General features: G+C 42.9%; 2 protein-coding genes across 3 annotated transcripts in view; one reads left to right on the top strand and one right to left on the bottom strand.

The window, feature by feature from the left end:
• Positions 1-20,738, top strand: part of USP13 (ubiquitin specific peptidase 13) — an 80,424-nt gene that overhangs the window by 46,826 nt on the left and 12,860 nt on the right. For both annotated transcript variants that reach the window (XM_073359304.1, XM_073359303.2), the window contains exons 9-16: positions 1,489-1,560; positions 1,819-1,912; positions 8,953-9,078; positions 10,388-10,541; positions 15,182-15,356; positions 17,400-17,488; positions 17,856-17,978; positions 20,468-20,494. In XM_073359304.1, coding sequence (XP_073215405.1) covers positions 1,489-1,560; positions 1,819-1,912; positions 8,953-9,078; positions 10,388-10,541; positions 15,182-15,356; positions 17,400-17,488; positions 17,856-17,978; positions 20,468-20,494 — 860 coding nt within the window. The remainder of the gene's footprint in view (positions 1-1,488; positions 1,561-1,818; positions 1,913-8,952; positions 9,079-10,387; positions 10,542-15,181; positions 15,357-17,399; positions 17,489-17,855; positions 17,979-20,467; positions 20,495-20,738) is intronic.
• PEX5L (peroxisomal biogenesis factor 5 like) overlaps positions 11,895-20,738 on the bottom strand; it is a 199,542-nt gene continuing 190,698 nt past the window's right edge. The window contains exon 14 of the mRNA XM_073359307.2: positions 11,895-12,240. Coding sequence (XP_073215408.1) covers positions 12,204-12,240 — 37 coding nt within the window. The 3' untranslated portion in view covers positions 11,895-12,203. The remainder of the gene's footprint in view (positions 12,241-20,738) is intronic.

The following is a 20,738-nucleotide window of genomic DNA, read 5'->3' as shown; positions in this document are numbered from 1 at the left end:
TACATATCTTACCAGCCAAAGCTGTTTCTTGATAAAAATCTCAGCTTTGCAATTGGGTTGTTTGTTTAGTTACTTTCCTCTGCTGAGTGAGAAACAAATGCTGCTGTTTTCAGTTCATTTAGGAAATTTCTCTTTCTTATTTTATATCTCAGAGTTTTTCTTGACAGTCAAAGTTGAGCACTCAGCATTCCCAGGTGAACAGCCGTTTATAGTTGTTCGTGGAGAATTGCACATAGTTGAAGATAAAACTCAGCATGTTCCTTTATATGCCAACGGAAGTAGTGTATGTCTTGAAAGTGACACGCTCAGATCTTGGACATCTTCCTAGATTTTCATGTAACCCTTGCCTTCTGGAAAAAAAGGCGGGGGGAACATGGAATTTGTTTTTATTTATTTACTTACCCATATGGAGTGGTGTCTGCAGATTCATTAACTCCTTCACTGCAGGACCCTGGTGCCAACTTCCCTGACTCAGTTTTAAATGTAATATCCTGATTGACTTTGCCAAGTGCGGCTGCTTTCAGCAGCATGATTGTTGGACCTGTCTGGAGCGTTTGGCATCACTGACATAGTGAAGATTTTTAATGACGGAAGACATACCAGGCTTAACTTGGACATATTCTTTCAATGTGGCCCTACATCTCTGGCAGATCTTCGTTGTGTTCTGATGAAAACTGCCAAGCTCTGCACACTGTGGGAGCACTGAATGGACTCACATACTCTTCAGTGCCTGTTGAAAAGGCACAAATTAGTCTCTCTCTCTCTCTTTGAAACTGGGCATCAGAAACTTCTTGTCATACTGCAGACCTTACCATTTGTATGATGCATATCCAGAATTCAGTTAAAGAGCCATTGATTAGGAGCCAGGAACTCATTTGTTCTAATCCTGACTTGGTGCACTTGGGCAAATCACTTACTGTCTCATAGAGGTTACTTATCTCAGAGAGATGTTGTGAGACTTAATTAGTGAATGTCCATGCAGTACTCTGATGAGAGTAAGTGCTACGGTTCGTAAGTTTGCTGTCAACCTATCCATGGTGCTTATATGGCTCCCATATCTGTAGTTGAATGCCTCACAATCTTTAATGTATTTATCCTCACAACACCTTGTGATGTAGTGCAATGCTACTATCCCCATTTTACAGATGGAGACCTGAGATACAGAGAGACTAAGGGACTCTCTCAAGGTCACTCAGGAGGTCAGTGGCAGAGCAGGGAATGGACTCCAGATCTCCCAAGGCCCAGCCTAGCACCCTAACCATTGATCTATTTTCCCCCTCCACTTAGGAGCTTCTAAAGCAGAGAGGGATTGTTTGTTTGCATCGTGGTGGTGGCTTAAGCTTGTCACTATAGAACTCTCCCAAGAGATGAAGTTTGCTTAAATATCACTGCAGTACAACCTGCTAGGGCATCCAGGCGTCTTAGCAAAGGACCCAGATAAAGTCACCTATAATCTTTGACCATTTCTCCTTTATTCTTACTGCCCAGGTATGTGGGAAACCTTCCGAGAATATTCGACTACTCCCCTCTAGATCCAACACAGGATTTCAACACGCAGATGTAAGTGCCAGGTTCCTATTATTAAGCATATTGAGCCAAGGATGCTACAGCAAACTAGCTGTAAATAGTAGGAGAGCATCTTGACAGGGGTTGGGGAGAAGGACAGGGGAGGAGGAATGATAGTTATATATTCCAGCCTAGCTAATTGAAGACAGTAAAGAGATTTCAAGGAGTTAAAGTTATTGTCAGTTTCTTTTCTCCAAACCTGCAGGAAAATCTTTGTCTTTCTGTTTGTTTTTCTTCCCCTTCTCCCTACAGGGCTAAATTAGGACACGGCCTCCTTTCGGGCCAGTACTCTAAACCACCAATGAAATCTGAGCTTATTGAACAGGTGATGAAGGAAGAACACAAGGTATTTGACTGAGCATTCGCAGCCTTGTAACTAGGTAAAAGTGATGTCCTGAGAAAAGGGAACAGGTGCTGGCTATTGGAGAGCGTGGGGGTGCAGTTGATCCCATGTGGCATGTTTAGCAAGGTGTAATATGCAAGATTCCCCTCAGGAATCTATTAGTCAGCAGCTATTTGTGCAAAGTTTTAAAGGGACCAGGGTTTTTTTTGCTAATAGGATATTCTACTGCTCCAGCTGTGCCATGAACTCTTGTGCACATTTGTAAAGGGACAACAGAAGGCTATTTTAGAGAGCCCTAAATATTTGGGACTGAACTCCTCAACGTGGCTAAAGCTCAAAATGAAGGATAATGACCCAAAAGACCTGATCCTGTCACCAGTGAAATCCAGGGCAAAACTCCTGTTGATTTCAGTGGCATCGGGATAGGTTCCAGTATGGTGAACAGAAGAATATTTAATGGTACAGGAGACTTTTGTCTCTGTAGGACTGACTTCTTTATGGTAAATAATGCAAATAATGCAATTCTATGGCTTCTGTTTCATAATTCACCACTTCTGATTAGTCATGGGCCAGCCTAGGAGATGGCGTTCAGATTTCTGTCTAATCTGGAGTTAAGATGGGGCATAGTTCATATCTAATGGTGTGGAAAACTTGTCAGATCACAAAATGTCTGCTGTCTTCTACCCTGGAAACACAAGAGTAGAGGTGGCTTTCAGTACCCTCCATCCTGCTGCCACTGGAGTTTCAAGGCAGTACAATTGTGGCCCATATCTATTTTATGACATAAATCATTTACAGTAAGAAGAACTGATAGCTGCTTTGTGTGGAGTGGAGATCAGTTTGGGTCTAAAATAAAGGCAGTCATAGAGAGGCACAGTGCATTACAGTCAAACATCTGTAATATATAAATGACGAAAGGGGAGAGAAGGATTTTTTTCCTAGCCTGTCTCACATAGGATCTCATCCATCCATAATAATGAGCACTCGTAGTGTGGAACTGACCTTTTATAGCAAACAGTGGAGCCACATAGGCAGTAATTTTGCAGTAGCAGAGACATTTTGTTTGTAGTTCCTGAAAGTCCAATATTGTCCTTGTCTCTAATCTCTGGTTTGCTGTTGCATCGTTCCTTTGTGGCATGAAAGTCAGATCTTTTTCTAATACTGCATAAACCATTGCTCCTTTTTCAGTTTGCTTACCAGATATCCAGAGCCAGCCAAGGTTGGTATTGCTGTGTCCACCTACCTCCATATTAACTTATCTGCACACTCTTCTCTTTAAACAGTGGGTACCTTACGCTTTTATTCACACAACAGTCAAGCAGCCTATCAAGCCTCCTGTATATCCTACTATCCATTGATCCTTATCACATCAGTCATTTTTGAACATGACCTATTAGGCTCAGTTCTTGTGTGAGCAAGGTTCATGGGTGCTGTCTGGTCCCTGGTAAATAAGGGGCATCAGCTAATCTCCTCCCTCGTTTTGCACAAGTGCTCAAGGGAAGGTTTACGGGAGCTGGTGAGGTGGAAGAGAGAGAATGACTTGGGGACATCATTTGCTATGGGGCAAGGAGTGCAGTTGCCGCCCCCCAAATCTTGTTACAGTCCCCCCCTTGACTTTGGACAGGGTCTTTATGAAAGCAAACCTTCCTCTTCCTCTTCTCTTCTCCCCTCTCCCCCACTTGAATTTTTCTGAAGTGATGCCTCTGTTTAGGAAAATCAGGGTCCTTGCCCAAAGCTGTGAGGGGGTAGGTTGAACCCCCAAACTGTGGGAATTTGCTTGTTTGCTTTCTGATGGTTACATTATTTTACTTTCTTGTTACAAACTCTAACCCACAGGGATTCATAGAATCATGGATTTTAAGGCCAGAAGCCGACCTCCTGCATAACACAGGCCATAGATTTTTTTATCTAGGGTGGGCCCTGGCTGGCTGTTACGGTTATTTTTTGCTGAATCATTCCACCAGCTTACACTTATTAACAGCCAAGGAGGAATCCAGGATGGGGTTCCATCAGCAGTTATTCCCAGGGCAGCCAAAGGGTGGTGCTTCCAGCAGGAGCGAGGAAGCCCTTTGCGAGTGGTGTGGACTTGCAAAATGGGGCATTGCACACCGTGTTCTAAAGAGGGAGCCCAAGAGGGGAAGTTTGGATTTCGATCTCAGCTTTCCCAGGGCTCAGTTGGGGGCACGAAGTTGTGAGGCTCTTGGTTGGGCCCATTACAACGTAAGGTGTGAGCTCTGAAACGTGTATCCAAATCTGGGGAAAGAGGGTGCTAGGCACATGTTTGGGGCTCCAGTTCCATCCCATGTTAACCGCCATGTTCTGTTGCGTTATGTGGCATCGCTGTTTTTTGGGCCCCTCATTGACCACTGGGCAGAGAAGTTCCCTCTCTTCCCCAGGAGCTTCTCCACAATAGACTGGGGCTAGGATCATCTGGGCATATCTCACCGAATCAGTTCCCTGCCACTACAGGGGCCTCAGGCATTAGAGGCACCTTGATCTCTCTTGTTCTCAGTCTGTGGCTCACAGCCATTTAATCTAACTAGTCATTGGGCTCACTATATGGGGATGTTGGTGAACTTTAATGGCCTGTGTTATACAGGAGGTCAGCTTAGAAGTTCTAGTGCAGGGATTCTCAAACGTCCTTGCACCGCGACCCCCTTCTGACAACAAAAATGATTACATAACCCCAGGAGGTGGGACCAAGAGCCCACCCGAGGCCTGCTGCTCTGAGCAGGGGAGCCAAAGCCTGAGTTCCACCACCCTGGACGGGGGGGGGCCAAAGCCCAAGGGCTTCATCCCTGGGTGTGGCGGGGCCTGTAACTTGAGCCCTGCTAACCAGGTCTGAAGCCAAAGCCATGGTGGGGCTTGTGTTTGGGCTTGGGCTTAGAGTGGCTGGGGCCAGCCCTGGCTACCCCACTAAAACTTCGGGGTCCCGACCCACAGTTTGAGAACCACTGATCTAGTGGTTCCTTTTGGCATTAAACTTTACGAAACCATGGACCACAGTTCATCTTTCCTCTGTCTGCAGGGGGTATCATTAATTCACGTTTCTCTCCGTGCCTCCCCCCACCCCTCTTTCAATTCAAATCCTAGTGCTTCTAGGCTTCCCCTATTTTCTTCCGGCAATCCCTGTTGGTGGGGTGAGTTTGTAGTATCCTGGAAGCAAGCTCTTAGTTACCATGAAAATACAGTGCTGTCTTGCCAGGCACATGCTATAGAGGTTTAGATCTGTGCAACTGTATAACCTCAGGTTTCAGAGTAACAGCCATGTTAGTCTGTATTCGCAAAAAGAAAAGGAGTATTTGTGGCACCTTAGAGACTAACCAATTTATTTGAGCATAAGCTTTTGTGAGCTCACGAAAGCTTATGCTCAAATAAATTGGATAGTCTCTAAGGTGCCACAAGTCCTCCTTTTCTTTTTGTATAACCTCAGTTTACTTTGATGCTGTTTTGGCAGTTAAATTTTGGATCTAGTTTGTATTCGTGTCCCTGCCAACCTTTGTTACCCTGAGCCCAATACAGAACATGAAATTTAACCAGAGGCCAACCCTCCCTCCCACCAAGGTGGGATGTTTGGAAACAAAAGGTCAACTTGTAATAGATACTGAAGATACTGTATCTGGAGGGGAACTTTCTTTCTTGGAAGAAGCATCTATGATAAATTCCAAGATGTATTTTTAGATCTAACAGAAGCTGGACATGCTTTTGTCACAGAAACAGTGACAGTTGCCGTAGTTACCTATATTATACCCCTCACCATCCCCACTTTCTTTCTGATGCTACAGAAATTTCACCCTACCCGATATTCTTATTTAAAAGGGAATTTGTCAGTAGACAGATTTTGAACAAAGGTGGAATCTCTGGTTTGCAACTGTGGTTTGCATAATCTAAAATCATATCTCAATGAATGCTTCTCCTGAATGATTGCTTTGCCAGTGGTTTATTCCTAGGTTTACAGAAGCTTTGGTGAATCTTGCTTGCCTTTCATTTATTAAAAGTTAAGAACTAACGTTAACGGTTCATTAACACTGAGAAATGGAGGACACAATTTTCAAGAAGTACAACACCGCAGTGTTAAGATGTCCACAGCGACTAACTTGTTGCATAACCTATGTATGTTTAACAAAACAAAGGGTAATGTGTTAAGTTTCACATTTAATGGGAGGAGGGGGATTAGAATGAAAACTGCATCTCCACTTTAGCTACAGCATTTGCTACTGTGAATGTTGTAATAAACTATCCAGAGCTTTCTGCAGAGTAACATTCGGGGCTAATCTCTGCCAGTTAATTAAATAGAAAGAGCTCCATCCATGGGCACAAAAGAATATGCATTGTTCATAATTTAGTAGATTCAAATGTTCCTGTTTAAGCAGTTTTTAACATGGTGTCAGGAGTGAAACAGTTTTTTTTGTTTTAATTCTTTGTTGTACTCTGGCCTTGTTTCGAAAATTGGTGGGGTAGACATTTCCCACTCTCGCTCCCTCTGGTGGAGCTGCACTGGTGGCATTACAATGGTGGGAATTTTGTAGATTAATGCTACTGTAGACCTAGTGCACATTTTGCCCTCCAAGGTGTTTGCTCTGTCATTTGCAATGAATGAGTGTAATTGCATAGGGATTTTTGGCCAAACCTGTAAGACAGTTTCCTTAACTTCTGTTTTTTGTGTGTGTAACATGAATTTCACATCTTTAATCATTAGCATTTTTCACTGAGTGCAAATGGGCTTTTAACATCCTGGGTCTTTGGAATCCAGCCATAAACTGATGTCAGTGGATGCCGCCTGTCACAGCATTTGTGTGAGATTTTGAGCGGTTAAGTCCGCTCTCTATATCTAGCTAAACTGTTTTGCAGCTGTTGATGAGGAAAGTATGCCCAGTAGTCTGTAAATATTCTTGATTCTGTGGGGTTAGAACCTTCTTTCCACTACTGTAAAGCAGTTTAGGAAGAGCAGTGGGTTACTTGGAGCCATGTCAACATAAAAAAGAGGCCCAAAGTCTATAGAGTCCCCAGCAACTGATCTTTCATTTGGGACTTTGCCACTGATCTTGTCTTTTGGCTTAACGTGATCAAGCTTCCCTCTGGTGGAAAGGGCTTGCTGTGTGTGTGAGATTCTCGTCTCGAAAATACAGCACATTTGCACATTTTTCTTCTCGCTACTCAGATGGTCGAATAAAAGTTGCATATAAATGGCAATGGGGCTTAATTCCAAATTCAGTGCACCAAAAATCTGGGCAAGCCTGATTGGGGCCAGGCAGTTTGCTTGTTTCTAAGCCCTTCTGTCGTAGAAGGAAGCAGGGTATATAGTTTCTCCTTTGACGCAGAGCATTTGAGGACACCACTATGATGCACAACCCAGTATTCAGAAATTCCCAGCACTATTAAGTCTCTAGATGTTTACAGAAGCCCTTAAAGAGCCTCTTAGTGTAATGCTATTATTGATGTACTGCCAGCAGCTGAGCAAGCATTGTAAACTGAGGGCCTGGTTCAGATCTCCATGGATCTAAAAGGAGTTAGTCCTTGTTTATACTGGTGATGCTGTGATCAGAACTGGGCCTTCGGAGTGAAAGTTTCCTTTAAAAATGTGTCATATTTCATGCTGCTTCTCCCATATTATAATGGGATGGTAGCACCACTATACTTACTTATTTACTAGCCAATTTTTCCAAGTGCTCTAAAATACACACGCTTGCTTGGATTGTCTTGAAAATTATTGTGCCTCGTGGGGGCCCAATCTAGGATTAGTGGTCAATTGGTAGAGAGGAAGCCTCCTTGTGGAGGAGGAAGCCTCCTTCGCCCCTGCCCACAGGTGGTCCCTACTCATGCACTATTCTTTACCGTAATTTCCTCAAAATACCACCATTTCCTCAAAAAACAAGGGAAATTCACTGTCCAAAAACTTTAACACAGAATTAGGGTTGACGGGCAGTGCCTCATTCCCTTCCAGAATGCCGAATGCACCTGTGCTCAAACCTCTGTAAACCAGGAATTACAGAGTTAAGGTTCACACTAATCCCAGTCTGCATCCTCTACTCTGCCCAATTTGAGTGAGGCCCCAACTTGCCCTTGTCAGACATCCTAGCACTCTTCCCTTCCGGAGGATATGGGGGACTGCAGGGACAGAGCACACGGGCTGCAGGCAGGGCCGGCTCTACTGTTTTTGCCGCCCCAAGCTGCGTTGAATTGCCGCCGCCGCGACGGCTGGACATAGAGGCCGCTGCCGATTTGCTGCCGCGGGCAGCTGAAGGTAGAAGCTGCCGCTGATTTGCCGCCGCGGCGGAAACACCCTAACGGCACACGGACTGTCACCCCTTGCAGATTGCCACCACGAGCACCTGCTTGGAACGCTGGTGCCTGGAGCCGGCCCTGGCTGCAGGTGAAGCTGTCAGACCATGTTCTCACTAAGGTGAAGTCACATTTCGGGCAGGGTTAATGAACACCAGCTAGCTGCATCTGGCCTAGATTTGGCCTACTCTGCACAAACCACCCCTGAGTTGCCAGTTGTTACCACCTCTGGACCCTTGTCCTCAGGATTCCCTCTGGAACAACACCTGCACTTGCTTCTGTCATGTAGCGTGCTGTCTCATGTAAGTACTGTTGTAAGCTGTGCTGAGTGCAGTGAAGGGCACTTGGAGTGTGCAGATAAATGAGAGAGTTCTGTTGGTCACAGCACATAATTTAGTTATTCCTCATGTCTTCTTATTATAAGGCGGCCTTGGCTGAAGCATAATTACAGTGGCTCCACAGGAGCTCTGGCCAGCTTTAGGGGACATAGAGGTGGGGTGCGGCTGATGTGCACCCTAGTTCTTTGTTTCCTGGTTTTCAGAGATGTAAGTATAGGTGCATTTGCTGTTCTGGTCAATCGGAATGCTGCATTTACAAAGCTTTTAGGCAGTGGTTTAAGAATCAGATTCAGTGGCATGGCTTTATTTCCTGTGGCACTTTGATTATGAAATCTAACTTTTAAGATTCGAGCCAGTGTGTAATTCTGACCAATGTGCACAGAAGTGCTTTTCAAAAATATTTCTCTCTTCATTTGTTTTTAGCCTCAACACAATGGAATTTCTCCTCGAATGTTTAAGGCCTTTGTAAGCAAAGGGCACCCAGAATTCTCCTCCAATAGACAGCAAGATGCACAGGAGTTTTTCCTGCACCTTATAAACCTAGCAGAGGTGAGAAAGTGTTCACTACTTCTTCTTTTTATCTCTGCTTGACATGTTAGGGGATCAGATTTCAGAGAAACAGGACAGTATGTGATCTCGTCTTTTTTTTACAAACCCTTTAAGGCCTTGGCTAGATGAGAATTGCACTGATCTAACTAAATCAGTTTCTAAACCAGTGTAAAAAGAAAAGGAGGACTTGTGGCACCTTAGAGACTAACAAATTTATTTGAGCATAAGCTTTTGTGAGCTACAGCTTGCTTAGTTCAGTTGATACCATTTGAGCATCATTAAGAAAGCTATGAGTGCTATAAGCAAATATGACTGTCGCTTTCAACAGCTACCCAGTATACAGTACAAGTTGTCAATATATTTATAATTATGAAGACTGTGAATGTTAAATGGAGCAGATATTATTATTATTCCACATATTTATATCCTCTTCTGGAGCAAATATATCACCCTGTCTAGCTCCCTGACAAATATCAGTTGTATGTTATTGAATCGTTATGGGGAAGATGGATTCCCATACTGAAAGCAAAGTGTCTGTTGTATGAAATGTTACTCCCATTAAGCTGCAGCTCAGTTGTGCAATGCAAAAGAGTCAGCACTAATGCTAATACTTTCTTCAAAAAGAAAAGGAGTACTTGTGGCACCTTAGAGACTAACCAGGAAATTGACAAAGGAGACAACCAATTACAATTTAAAGCATAACCTCCCCCCAGGATGAAGGGTGTTTGTTCATGTGTTACGCTCTGTGTGAAGTTATTCAGATCTGTGTGCATACTGTTCAATGTCCCAAACCGTGTACACTGATTATGGGGGTGGTGAGTAGATCTTTTCCTGTGAGTGCCTGAGAACAGACATTCACTTGCATAACAAAGAGAAGGTGTATTATTTGAGTGGCATTCCAGCTGGATAATTAACTAAAATTGGCTTGTGCTGTTTCAATGCAGTTCTCAGAACATAAGAATAATAATCTGGTTGCTGAAAGGATTCTGTAAGGCACATTCTACCTAACATATTTATTGTAAACTGCCTTCTTCATGCTCCCTACCTTTCCTTTCACTCCATGCAGCACACCTATATTCACGCCCCCATTCTGCAAGTTACACTGTGTGGGCAGACATCTGTGTCTCCTCACAGATGTCAGTGGCAACTTCCAGGCTCATGCAGGGGTCTCCCAGCATGGACTAACATGTGGCCCTTAGGGGGTGAGCTCCTTGGGGCAAGGGTGGTGTCTTTTGATGTCTGTAAAGCACTTTGCATACCCTGAGCTCTGTGATGCTACTCAAGTGATCAGGTCTGATCTTCCCTGCAGAGAAACCGCATTGGCTCAGAAAACCCCAGCGATGTTTTCCGGTTCCTGGTGGAAGAACGCATACAGTGCTGCCAGTCTAGGAAAGTCCGATACACAGAAAGGGTAGACTATCTCATGCAGTTACCTCTGGCCATGGAGGCAGCAACGAACAAAGGTAAAGTCAAAAGGGCGCTGGTAGGCTTGCTTGTTGGCGCTGTCTGTCTAAAATCAATAAAGGAAGGCTGATAGGGGATGGGCTAGGGTTAATATAATACTGTGTCCCTGGGTTGGTTGGCAGCAACCGGGATCTATCCTGGGAGCTCTGAATCTTGGAACATGATCATCTACTACTTGGGCTAAAAGACCCAGTTCTGTTAGCTAGGGCTGTAGCAGGCGCATTCATCTTCATAAGTGGCCCATCCACCCTGAGTTGGTGGTGGGCTACATAGAAACTGATCAAGAATACAACATTCCAAATGGTCTTGCATGCCTACAGGGTGTGCATATGTGCAGACTCAGGGCCCCAGGTCTGCCTGAGTATTTCCAGAGCATGGGGAAAGTGCTGCAAAATGAAGACGACTCCTCTTTCAGAAAGCCTTTGACAAAGTCCCACAGCAAAAGCTTTTAAACAAAGTAAGCCGCCGGGAGATAAGAGGGAAGGTCCTCTCATGGATCAGTAACTGGTTAAAAGATAGGAAACAATGGATAGGAATAAATGCTCAGTTTCCACAGTGGAGACGGGTAAATAGCATGGTCACCCAAGGATCTGTACTGAGACCAGTGCAGTTCAACATATTCATAAATGATCTGGAAAAGGGGTAAACAGGGAAGAGGCAAAATTTGCAGACAATACAAAATTATGCAAGATAGTGAAATCCAAAGATGACTGCAAAAAATTACAAAGGGATCTCATAAAACTGGGTGAATGGGCAACAAAATGTCAAATGAAATTCACTGTTCATAAATGCAGAGTAATGCACATTGGAAAACATAATCCCAACTCTACGTACAAAATGATGGGGTCTAAATTAGCTGTTACCACTCAAGAGAGAGATCATGGAATCATCATGGATGGTTCTCTGAAAACTTCCACTCAGTGTGCAGCGGCAGTCAAAAAACCTAACAATATGCTGGGAACTATTATGAAAGGGATAGAAAATAAGACAGGAAATAGCATAATGCCACTATATAGATCCATGGTATGCCCAAAGCTTTAATACTGCATGCAGTTCTGGTCACCTGATCTCAAAAAAGATATATTTGAATTGGAAAAGGTACAGAGAAAGGCAATGAAAATGATCAAGGGGTATGGAATGGTTTCCATATGAGGAGAGAGTAAAAATATTAGGTTGTTTGGTTTAGAAAGGGATGATCAAGGGGAGATATGATCATAGTCTATAAAATCAGGAATGGTGTGGAAAAAGTGAATACAGAAGTATTATTTACGCTTTCACACAATACAAAAAACCAAAGATCACCTGATGAAATTAATAGGCAGCAAGTTTATTGTAAAGAAGAGGAAGTACTGTTTCATATAATGCACAACTAACATTTGAAACTCACTGCCATGGGATGTTGTGATGGCCAGAAGTATAACTGGGTTCAAAAAAGGACTGGATAAGTTTATGGAGGATAGATTCATCAATGGCTATTAGCCATGATGGTCAGGGATGCCCCCCATGCCGGGAGTGGAAGATGGAGTGGATCGCTCCATAATTTCCCTGTTTTGTTCACTCCTTGAAGCTCTGGTATGGGCCACTGTCAGAGACAGGACAGGACCACTGGTCTGACTTGGTATGTCCTCTCTTTTATTCTTATGTTCTCTGGCATGCTTGGTTCAGTTTGCTGTGTTCAGTCCTGCTTTAATCTGCCACCTAGGTAGATAAAATGCAAATTTTTTAACAATGAGAGTAATTAACTATTGGAATTAGTATGCAAACTAGATACCATTAACTTGGGTTTGAATAGAGACTGGGAGTAGCTGGGACATTACACATATTGAATCTATTTCCCCATGTTAAGTATCCTCACACCTTCTTGTCAACTGTCTAAATAGGCCATCTTGATTATCACTACAAAAGTTTTTTTTCTCCTGCTGATAATAGCGTATCTTAATTAATTAGCCTCTTACTCCACCTTTTCATGTTCTCTGTATGAATATATATATATTCTTACTATACGTTCCATTCTATGCATCCGATGAAGTGGGCTGTAGCCCACGGAAGCTTATGCTCAAATAAATTTGTTAGTCTCTAAGGTGCCACAAGTACTCCTGTTCTTTTTGCAGATACAGACTAACACAGCTGCTACTCTGATAACTATTGGAACAGATTACCACAGGAGGTGCTAAATTCTTTGTCACATGGAGCTTGGCTATCTCCTAACAGACCTGCTCTTGTTGAGCCATAGTGTGATGCAGAAATGATGCAGTGTGATTCTCAGGTCTGTGTTATGCAGGAGGTCAGACTAGATGATCATTTTGATCCCTTTGGGCCTTAAAATCCATGAATCTACAACCACTTTTGTTCTTTTCTGGAATAAGAAACTGATGAACATTAGGAGACAAAATTGAACTTTTGTGACACTGTAGGCCTGGGGGTCTGGATTTCCTAATTGCAACCCATAAGACAGATTTCAAATGCCATGGTGACTTCTTGTGAGAAATATCCCATGTCTTGGCACCATAAAGGGTTGAGTCGCCTTTCAAGAGGAGGGGGCTTTCCATTAAGGGAGGCTGATGTGAGCCTAATCTTTGAAAAATATTGCAGACTTAGTGACCGTGGCTGCATAGATCTACTTCTCAATATTTTAAATATTCCTACAACAGCTCAGTATTCAGAGAAAATCTTCTCTTCTACCTGGGCCTTTCTTGGGTCAGATGCTGCAGTTAGGTGGGAAAGCTCTTCACCTGGGTTTGTTACAGTTCCTTCAGGGTCATCTAGTCCAAGCATTTTGCTTAAATTTATTAGGAAACAGAGGAATGCAGTTGACTGTTATAGAAAAGTGTCATCACTTTCTTTTCAATTGCAGAACAACAGAAATTGCTTATAAAGAAACAGCAAAACTTACATTTTTAAACACTTGTGTGGCACTTTTGTGACAAAGCTGCATCGAAAACGTGAACACAGATTTTCCTCTTGCAATGTAACTTATGTGTATGGGTTATCTGCACAGTCACACTGATGGTTCTTCATAGTCAATATTTATTTATGGTAGTGTCTCAGTTGGCTGTCCGGGCCCAGTTGTGCTGGACAGTGTGCAGATATAGAAAACAGAAAATCCTTGCTCTGAAGGGCTTACAATCTAAAGACACGAACAGCAAAAGGGCAGAGCATATGTAACGCCGACAGACCCCAGAGGCAGGATCGAACTTGGGACCTCTGGAGCTTAGTGTATGAGTCTCTACTGCATGAGCTAAAAGCCAACTGGCGGTTAGCTAGAGCTGTAGAACAGGCTCATTAATTGCTCGCTAAGTGGTCTCGGTGCCACTAGATGGTACAGAACACCACACCCAGAAGGTATGTGGGTTACACATAGGCTACAACATACAAGCAAATGAATGTGGGGAAGAATTAGCCCAACTTTTTTAGTTACATGTATTCTAGGGGTTCTTTTTTTGTTTTCTGGATTTTAATGAGCTGGAGAGTGAGGGAGTAGGGAAAAGAAAAGAAAAAAAAGAGGAATAGCTGCAGCTTGTCTCCTGTCAAGCTAGACCAGCAGGCTGGGTTTTGTTGGCATCATGGTAGAGGCGAGTCTGAAGGAGGGAGTATGAGGTGGTGGCTGTTTGTATTTTATCGGGGTGTTTTCCCCATGAATGAGGAGCAATGGGAGAGAAAGTGCAGTGGTAGGTAAGGGAGAGGGTGGTTAGGAATGGCGGGGAGCATTGGTAGAGTGAGGATGGGGGTTCATATAATGATAGGCTGTGGTGAAGTTGTGCAGGGCCCTAAAGGTAAAGACAAGAAGTGTGTGTTTGATGTAGAGGTGAAGAGGGGAACCAGTAAAGAGACGCAAAGAGGGGCCCTGTTGTGGTTGGTAAATTTACCTTGGTTTTGCTGTTCTCCACTGTTTCTTTCAAGATTTAATAGATTTTAAGGTCGTAAGAGGCTATTTGAAAACCTAGTCTGTCCTCCTGCATAACAGGCTGTAAAATTTCAGCCAGTGGTTCCTGCATGGGGCCCGTAACTTGTGGTTGAATTAGAACATGCGTTTTAGAAAGACATCCAGTCTTGATTTGAAGACTCCAAGGGAGGCATTCCTTGGTAATCTGTTCCAACAGTAAATATGTTCTGTTGAAAATTTGCATCTTATTTCCAGGAGTTTATAGCTCAGGAGCTTTTAGTTTTGACAATTTCTGGTATGACTGGCCATCACTGGCAACATAAGCACTATAGTCCTGCCCAGTATATAACCCTGACCAGTCAAGAAAGCACAATGGATGGCTAGACCAGCAATGGTTTTCAGAGTCGGATTGAGCTGAGGAAGTTGGCAGAGAGGCATAGCCATTTGTACAGAAATAAAAATCCTGCCACGAAGAATTTAATCACTTGTTTTCAAGGGTTCACACTGCCCTGTCCTCTGTGTGATCAGAACCCTGCTAACCAGAAATGTGTTTAAAACATGGCTGTGATCCTGATGCAGACAGGATCTTGGTGTCTCCTGGACATATTTAGACCCATATAAAAGCCCCCCCCCCCAATTTTTTTTTAAATGAAAGTTTTGTATTTCAAAAGCTGGTGAGAAGTAAGACTGCAGTGAAAGATACTGTGGCGGATAATTGTTCATGTAGCCTTCAGCGTCATGTCTGCTTCTGATCAGATGAATTAATTGCCTACGAACTGAAGAGGAGAGAAGCAGAAGCTGCTAGGAGACCTCCACCAGAGCTCGTCCGTGCCAAGATCCCGTTTAGTGCGTGTCTGCAGGCCTTTTCTGAACCAGAAAATGTAGAAGACTTCTGGAGCAGTGCCCTTCAAGCAAAATCTGCAGGAGTTAAGTAAGTGTGTGGTTCCATATTAAAAGCACAATATGTTCATAATATAGTTTAGTTTACCACTTGGCTATGATACAGCAAGAAATAGACAGTGATGCAGAGTCAGTTATGGATCAGGATTGGTGATGAGGCTCATGAATGTCAAAGGTGCAGATTAGTACAGTTCTGCCCCAGTAAGAAGTGTAGTTTCCCTTTCAGAAGCTTGTAATGACCCTCAGAGCAACAAATAAATAAATCATCTTTGTTGAACTTCAGGAATCATCTTAATTTGGATGTTTGTAGCAAAGCTTGTTGTTATTGTTCGTTATTTATTGGTATTACAATAGCACTGAAGAGCCCTAGTTATGGAGCAGGACACCATTTGCTTGGTGCTGTACAAACAACAAAAGCCACTCCTTGTCCCAACTTGCTTACAATCTAAGTATAGACAGCAGATGGATACAGACAGACTGATGGGGGAGTACAAGGAAATAAGGAGATAATATTGGTGATAGGCAGGGGTCTCCGCCTGCCAGCAGCCTAACTGCTGTCAAGTTTCTGTAGGCATCATGAGAAGGGAGAGTTTTAAGGAGGGATTTGAAGTTGGATAATGAGGTAGCTTTGTGGATGCTTATTGGGAGTGTAAAACTTAGTGACTTGATAAGTTTCTGCCCGCCTTTAACCTGGGTCCCATGCAGTAGCTAGTGGTAGAGATCTGTTTCCAAACAAGAGACCAAGTATGGATCTCTGTCCCTTGTCTCTTGTTGTCCAGCTTTGTCTGAAGATGCTCTAAAGCACCACATGCAGCCCCTAGGCAGAATAGGGTGGAGCAAATGGAGGTAGAAGTTCTTCCTTGATCAGGCTGTAGGGTTGAAGATTTCAAATTGCAGAAAGGGCAGGACTAAAAATTTGGTTTCTGATATATATGTCTGAATTTCAGCCAAAATACCCCAGCATGCCTATCAGTGCTGTAGAGTTAGGATACGTTTGTAATACTTAATTATTGTTACTTATATGGTGCCACTTTTCATGGTGCTTTACAGGCAAATATAAAGAGGAGGAACCTGCCTCCATGCGGTTTACAATCTAAAGTCAGACCAAAAATGTAATAAAAAGGGCTTGGACACAGAAAATATTGGGTGGTCAAAGGAAAATAGAAGGAAGGGTACAGCCATAGGGGGATAGCTTTATGCCAAGAAGAAGGGTTAAACAGTTGGGGTATTACAGAAGCTTCAGTTTGTCTTCAATAGGCCCGGCAACTGGTCTGTTTTGGTAGACTGCCTTCTATTTTTAGCAATGCCAGCAATTGGTGCACAGTTTCACCAACTGCACCATATAGAAAACAGGCAGACAAACACACTTTGAGGGAAAGAATGAAGGAAAAACCAAAGTGTTTCATACATTAACTGTGAGCATGTCCAAAGGTAGTAAAGAATATTCTGCTATTCTAAACAGAGGCAGGATTAGGTTGTATTTAAAAACAAAACAAAACAGGTCTTCAAATACATTTGTACAAAAATAAAGAAAAATGCACTTGTTTTCCTTAATTTAACAATTTGCAAAAATAGTTAGCATTCATATAGTCCTTGTCATCCGTAGATCTCATTTAGAAACAGCATTGGGGTCTTTGGGTGCTTGTAGGTAGATTACCTAATAGCCAATGTTCCTATTTGTAAAAAGATAAAAGTCATATATATATATATATATATATATATATATATATATATATATATATATATAATAAAAATTACAGTGTGAACACATAGCACTGAAAATTTATCCCCCCAACAGGGAGGTTCCCAGAGTTTGGGTTCCGGTCCAAGAGCTCAGGCTGTAGCCTGAGCCTTAATGTCTACACCACAATAAAACGGCCCCTTAGCCTGAGTCCCATGAGCTTGAGTCATCTGATATGGGCCAGCCATGGGTGTTTAATTGCAGTGTAGACATACCCACAGGTGTAAAACTTTTCATGTTAATGTGGCTGAGACCGTGGTCTGAGGCATCGCAATCTGTGTTCCGTAATCTTGTTGCTCTGTTTTATTAACATAACTTTCTTGTGTTTCCCAGAACATCTCGTTTTGCTTCATTTCCTGAGTACTTGGTAGTGCAGATAAAGAAGTTCACCTTTGGCCTTGACTGGATACCCCAAAAGCTGGGTATGTATCTTGCATGCTTTCCTCTCCCTCATTTGGTCCAGGTTCTCTTGGAAGCCTTATGTGCATTGGCGAGTCTTGAGTTTGTAACAAAATCCAGTGGGCTCCTCTTTTCATAAAGGGCCAGACCAGAACCCCAGATCTGTGGCATAAGAAGCCAATTTTACGTTGTCACTTTTCATTGTAAAAGTGTCTTTTAAAAAGTGTCCTGAACTTCTCATTGGTGACTCCGACTAACAGTTTAAGGAAAGAGAATCGTGGCTGTGTTTGTAGTGTGGGTATTGAGTTCCCCTCACTGTAGCATGTAAATTGCAATACAATGTACATGTGCTGGAATGCATCAATAATCTTTTCCTGTCTGGGTTTGCAGATGTTTCCGTAGACATGCCAGACCTACTAGACATCAATCACCTCCGTGCCACAGGACTACAACCAGGAGAAGAGGAACTTCCCGACATTACTCCACCCATTATCATTCCTGACGACCCCAAAGGTACTGTCCTCTACCTCCAGGATCTCTCCTTCCATCCCGCCTTCCTCTGCCTGGATAGTTAGTCTCTTTTTCTTCACCTCTTTGCTGGTTCATGTGAAGCCTCTTTTTGGATGCCATGCTCCAACTGTGCAGGCACAGAAGCATGGCTCTGTGAATGAATATAGGGTGTAGATAGGATCAGGACAGACCAATAATAATGCACTGCTGGCCTGACTTTTTTTTAGAGGTGCTGAGCACCCACAGCTCCTATTGGTTGAAAATCAGTACATGGATGCTGCTGTCGTACCTCTTCAGAAGCCCTGAATTAACTTAATCCTGTTGATAGTATAAGGAATTCACACTGTTTTCTGCAAGAGGGTAACTGAATATTTTAATTCCCTTTTTCACCCTCTCCACCCTGTCCCCAGCTTGTGTTCTCAGTCTCTCTAGAATCTTGACAGGTGTCTAGTACGTACATCTAGGAGAGTCTGTAGGGCTTGACTCTAGGACTTTCAGTGGCATCACTCAGAGAGCACTTACTTCCTAGTACCCCTCTTAGTAGTATTGGTGTTATTTGTGTTATAGTAGCACCTCAGAAGTACCCGAGGATTAGGCCCCATTGTACACATGCATAATGAAAAAACAAGGCCTGCTCTGAAGAGCTCGCACTCACTGGGGTGTAGTAGATATAGAGGGGCCAGATTCAGCCTTTGAGTACAGGCTCATGGTTCCCATTTAGCCTCATAGAATCGTCATGCTTACTTATTCTAGCCCACAGGGAATGTAACTTCAGCTCGGATGCCTACTGTGGAATCAGTGGTGGGTGCCAAAAGTGGAGTGGAAATTCAACCCAGTCATTTCTTGCTTTTGGGGGCATGTACATCTGAACCTACTTACCAGGGTTTTTGTGCTAACTGCCATATAAAAACCAGTGATAAATTAACCTTGGCATGACTGTGCCTGAATAATAATCATCTGATGTGTGCTCACTGGTTTACAAGGCATGGTCCTTGCCCTCAGGAGCCCTAAATCAGGTAATAAGGTTCTCGTCTTATCCAGTCCCAGCACCATCTATTAGCATGTATCAGACCAAAGATTGCTTGTTGGTGGTGTACTTGAAGGGGAACAGTGCACTTCTTCAAACCAGATTCCTTAATCTGCAGCACAACTATGCTTAACACACAAGGGGTTATGTAGATTAATAGATTCCAAGACCAGAAGGGACTATTGTGATCATCTAATCTGACTTCCTTTATAACACAGGCCATAGAACTTCTCCAGAATAAAACTTTGAAAGACATTAAATGTCCTTCCATAGGTTAAGTCTGAAAGTCTGCCACTTCTTCATTGTAAAGAGCAAGAATCACTATTTATTATTCATATTGCAGTACACTGAGGAGCTCCAGTCATGAGCCAGGACCCCTTTGTGCTAGACACTACTACAGATGTTTAACACAATGTGACATCTTCTTGAAATAATCCATTTCTAGATCAAGCCTGTCCAGTAAAAACAATATTAGAGCTTGCTTCCTCCCCACTTCACCCTGACAGTGAAATGTTTTGTAGCTAGTAAATTCACTTTATTATCTTATGACCTTAGACACAGATTATTGAAATTTGCTTTATGATGACTCGGGTTTTGGTGTTTAAATATTTAATGTGATACTAGAAGGAATGATGCTACTCACATTACAGGATTGGCTCATTTATTTACTTGGGTATTAATAGTGCTGTTACTGCAGTGAGCTTTCCAAACATGGAAGAATGCCAATCTCTAAAATGTATTTTGGTGTCAGAGTAGAGGAATACACAGACTTATAGTGATTTCAATCTTGTTTCCCCTCTCCAGACTACTCCCCGTGGTTTACCATGGCTTTCTGGGCATCTGGGCCTCATTGAAACTTGCATTTTCACTTGTAAAGGCTAAAAAAATTGGAGCTTTACCTTTTATAAATGAAAATAAAACTTAAGACAGCTTTTGCTGCCTCACTTCATCCATTTTGGTCTCCCTACATCATGGCTTCTTGCTATGAGGTTTACTTACAGATGGAGTTACCAGAGACATTGCATTCTCAGGTTCAAGTAAAACTTCTCAATGTGTCCACTACCCCATTTTGTTAGTCTTGTGCCCTCTCAATCCCAGCTTCTTGCTTTACATAAAGAATCAGCTAAGCATGCCCATCCTGTAATGTCTGGGTGTGCAGATTACATTTTGGGGAAAGAAACAGTTCAGTTTGATGGTACAATATTCACAACATCATGGCCTTCCTGGTTTAAATGGGGTTAGGCCATTAATTATCCCTTTTATTATTGGATTACAACACCAGTGATGCTCTACTTTAAGCATAAGTTTATCTTTGTGACCTTCCATCAGTACAGTGCACGCTGCCCTTAAGACACTAGACATTTTTATTACCTACAAAATTGGCCCTCTTTCTTTCCAATGTAGAGTGTAGCTGACTGTCATGCAAACTCACTTCTTCTCCTTATTTTTCTTTCTCAATTTCCAGATCGCATGATGAACCATTGGATGGAGCGTATGTATCTCATTTTTCTCCCCAGCACGTTGTGCTGAGATTTTGGCTGTTCAAACACATCCACATGCTATAATCAATGAATGGTAGTTCTGTCTACACAGATATGCGTGCCACTTTTCTCTGTGTGCATTTACATAACACTTGTTCCAGTGTTGACTTGCACGCATTTGGGTATCTGAAGGACCCATCATAGCAGTGTGGTGCCCAACAATGAGCAGCCACAATTTCTGGTGTGAAGTCCGAT

Source organism: Lepidochelys kempii, chromosome 9 (assembly GCF_965140285.1).
Source record: "Lepidochelys kempii isolate rLepKem1 chromosome 9, rLepKem1.hap1, whole genome shotgun sequence".
In the NCBI taxonomy this organism is placed as follows: Eukaryota; Metazoa; Chordata; order Testudines; family Cheloniidae; genus Lepidochelys; species Lepidochelys kempii.
Note: the sequence above shows the minus strand (reverse complement) of the source record. Positions and strands in the feature narration are given on the sequence as shown.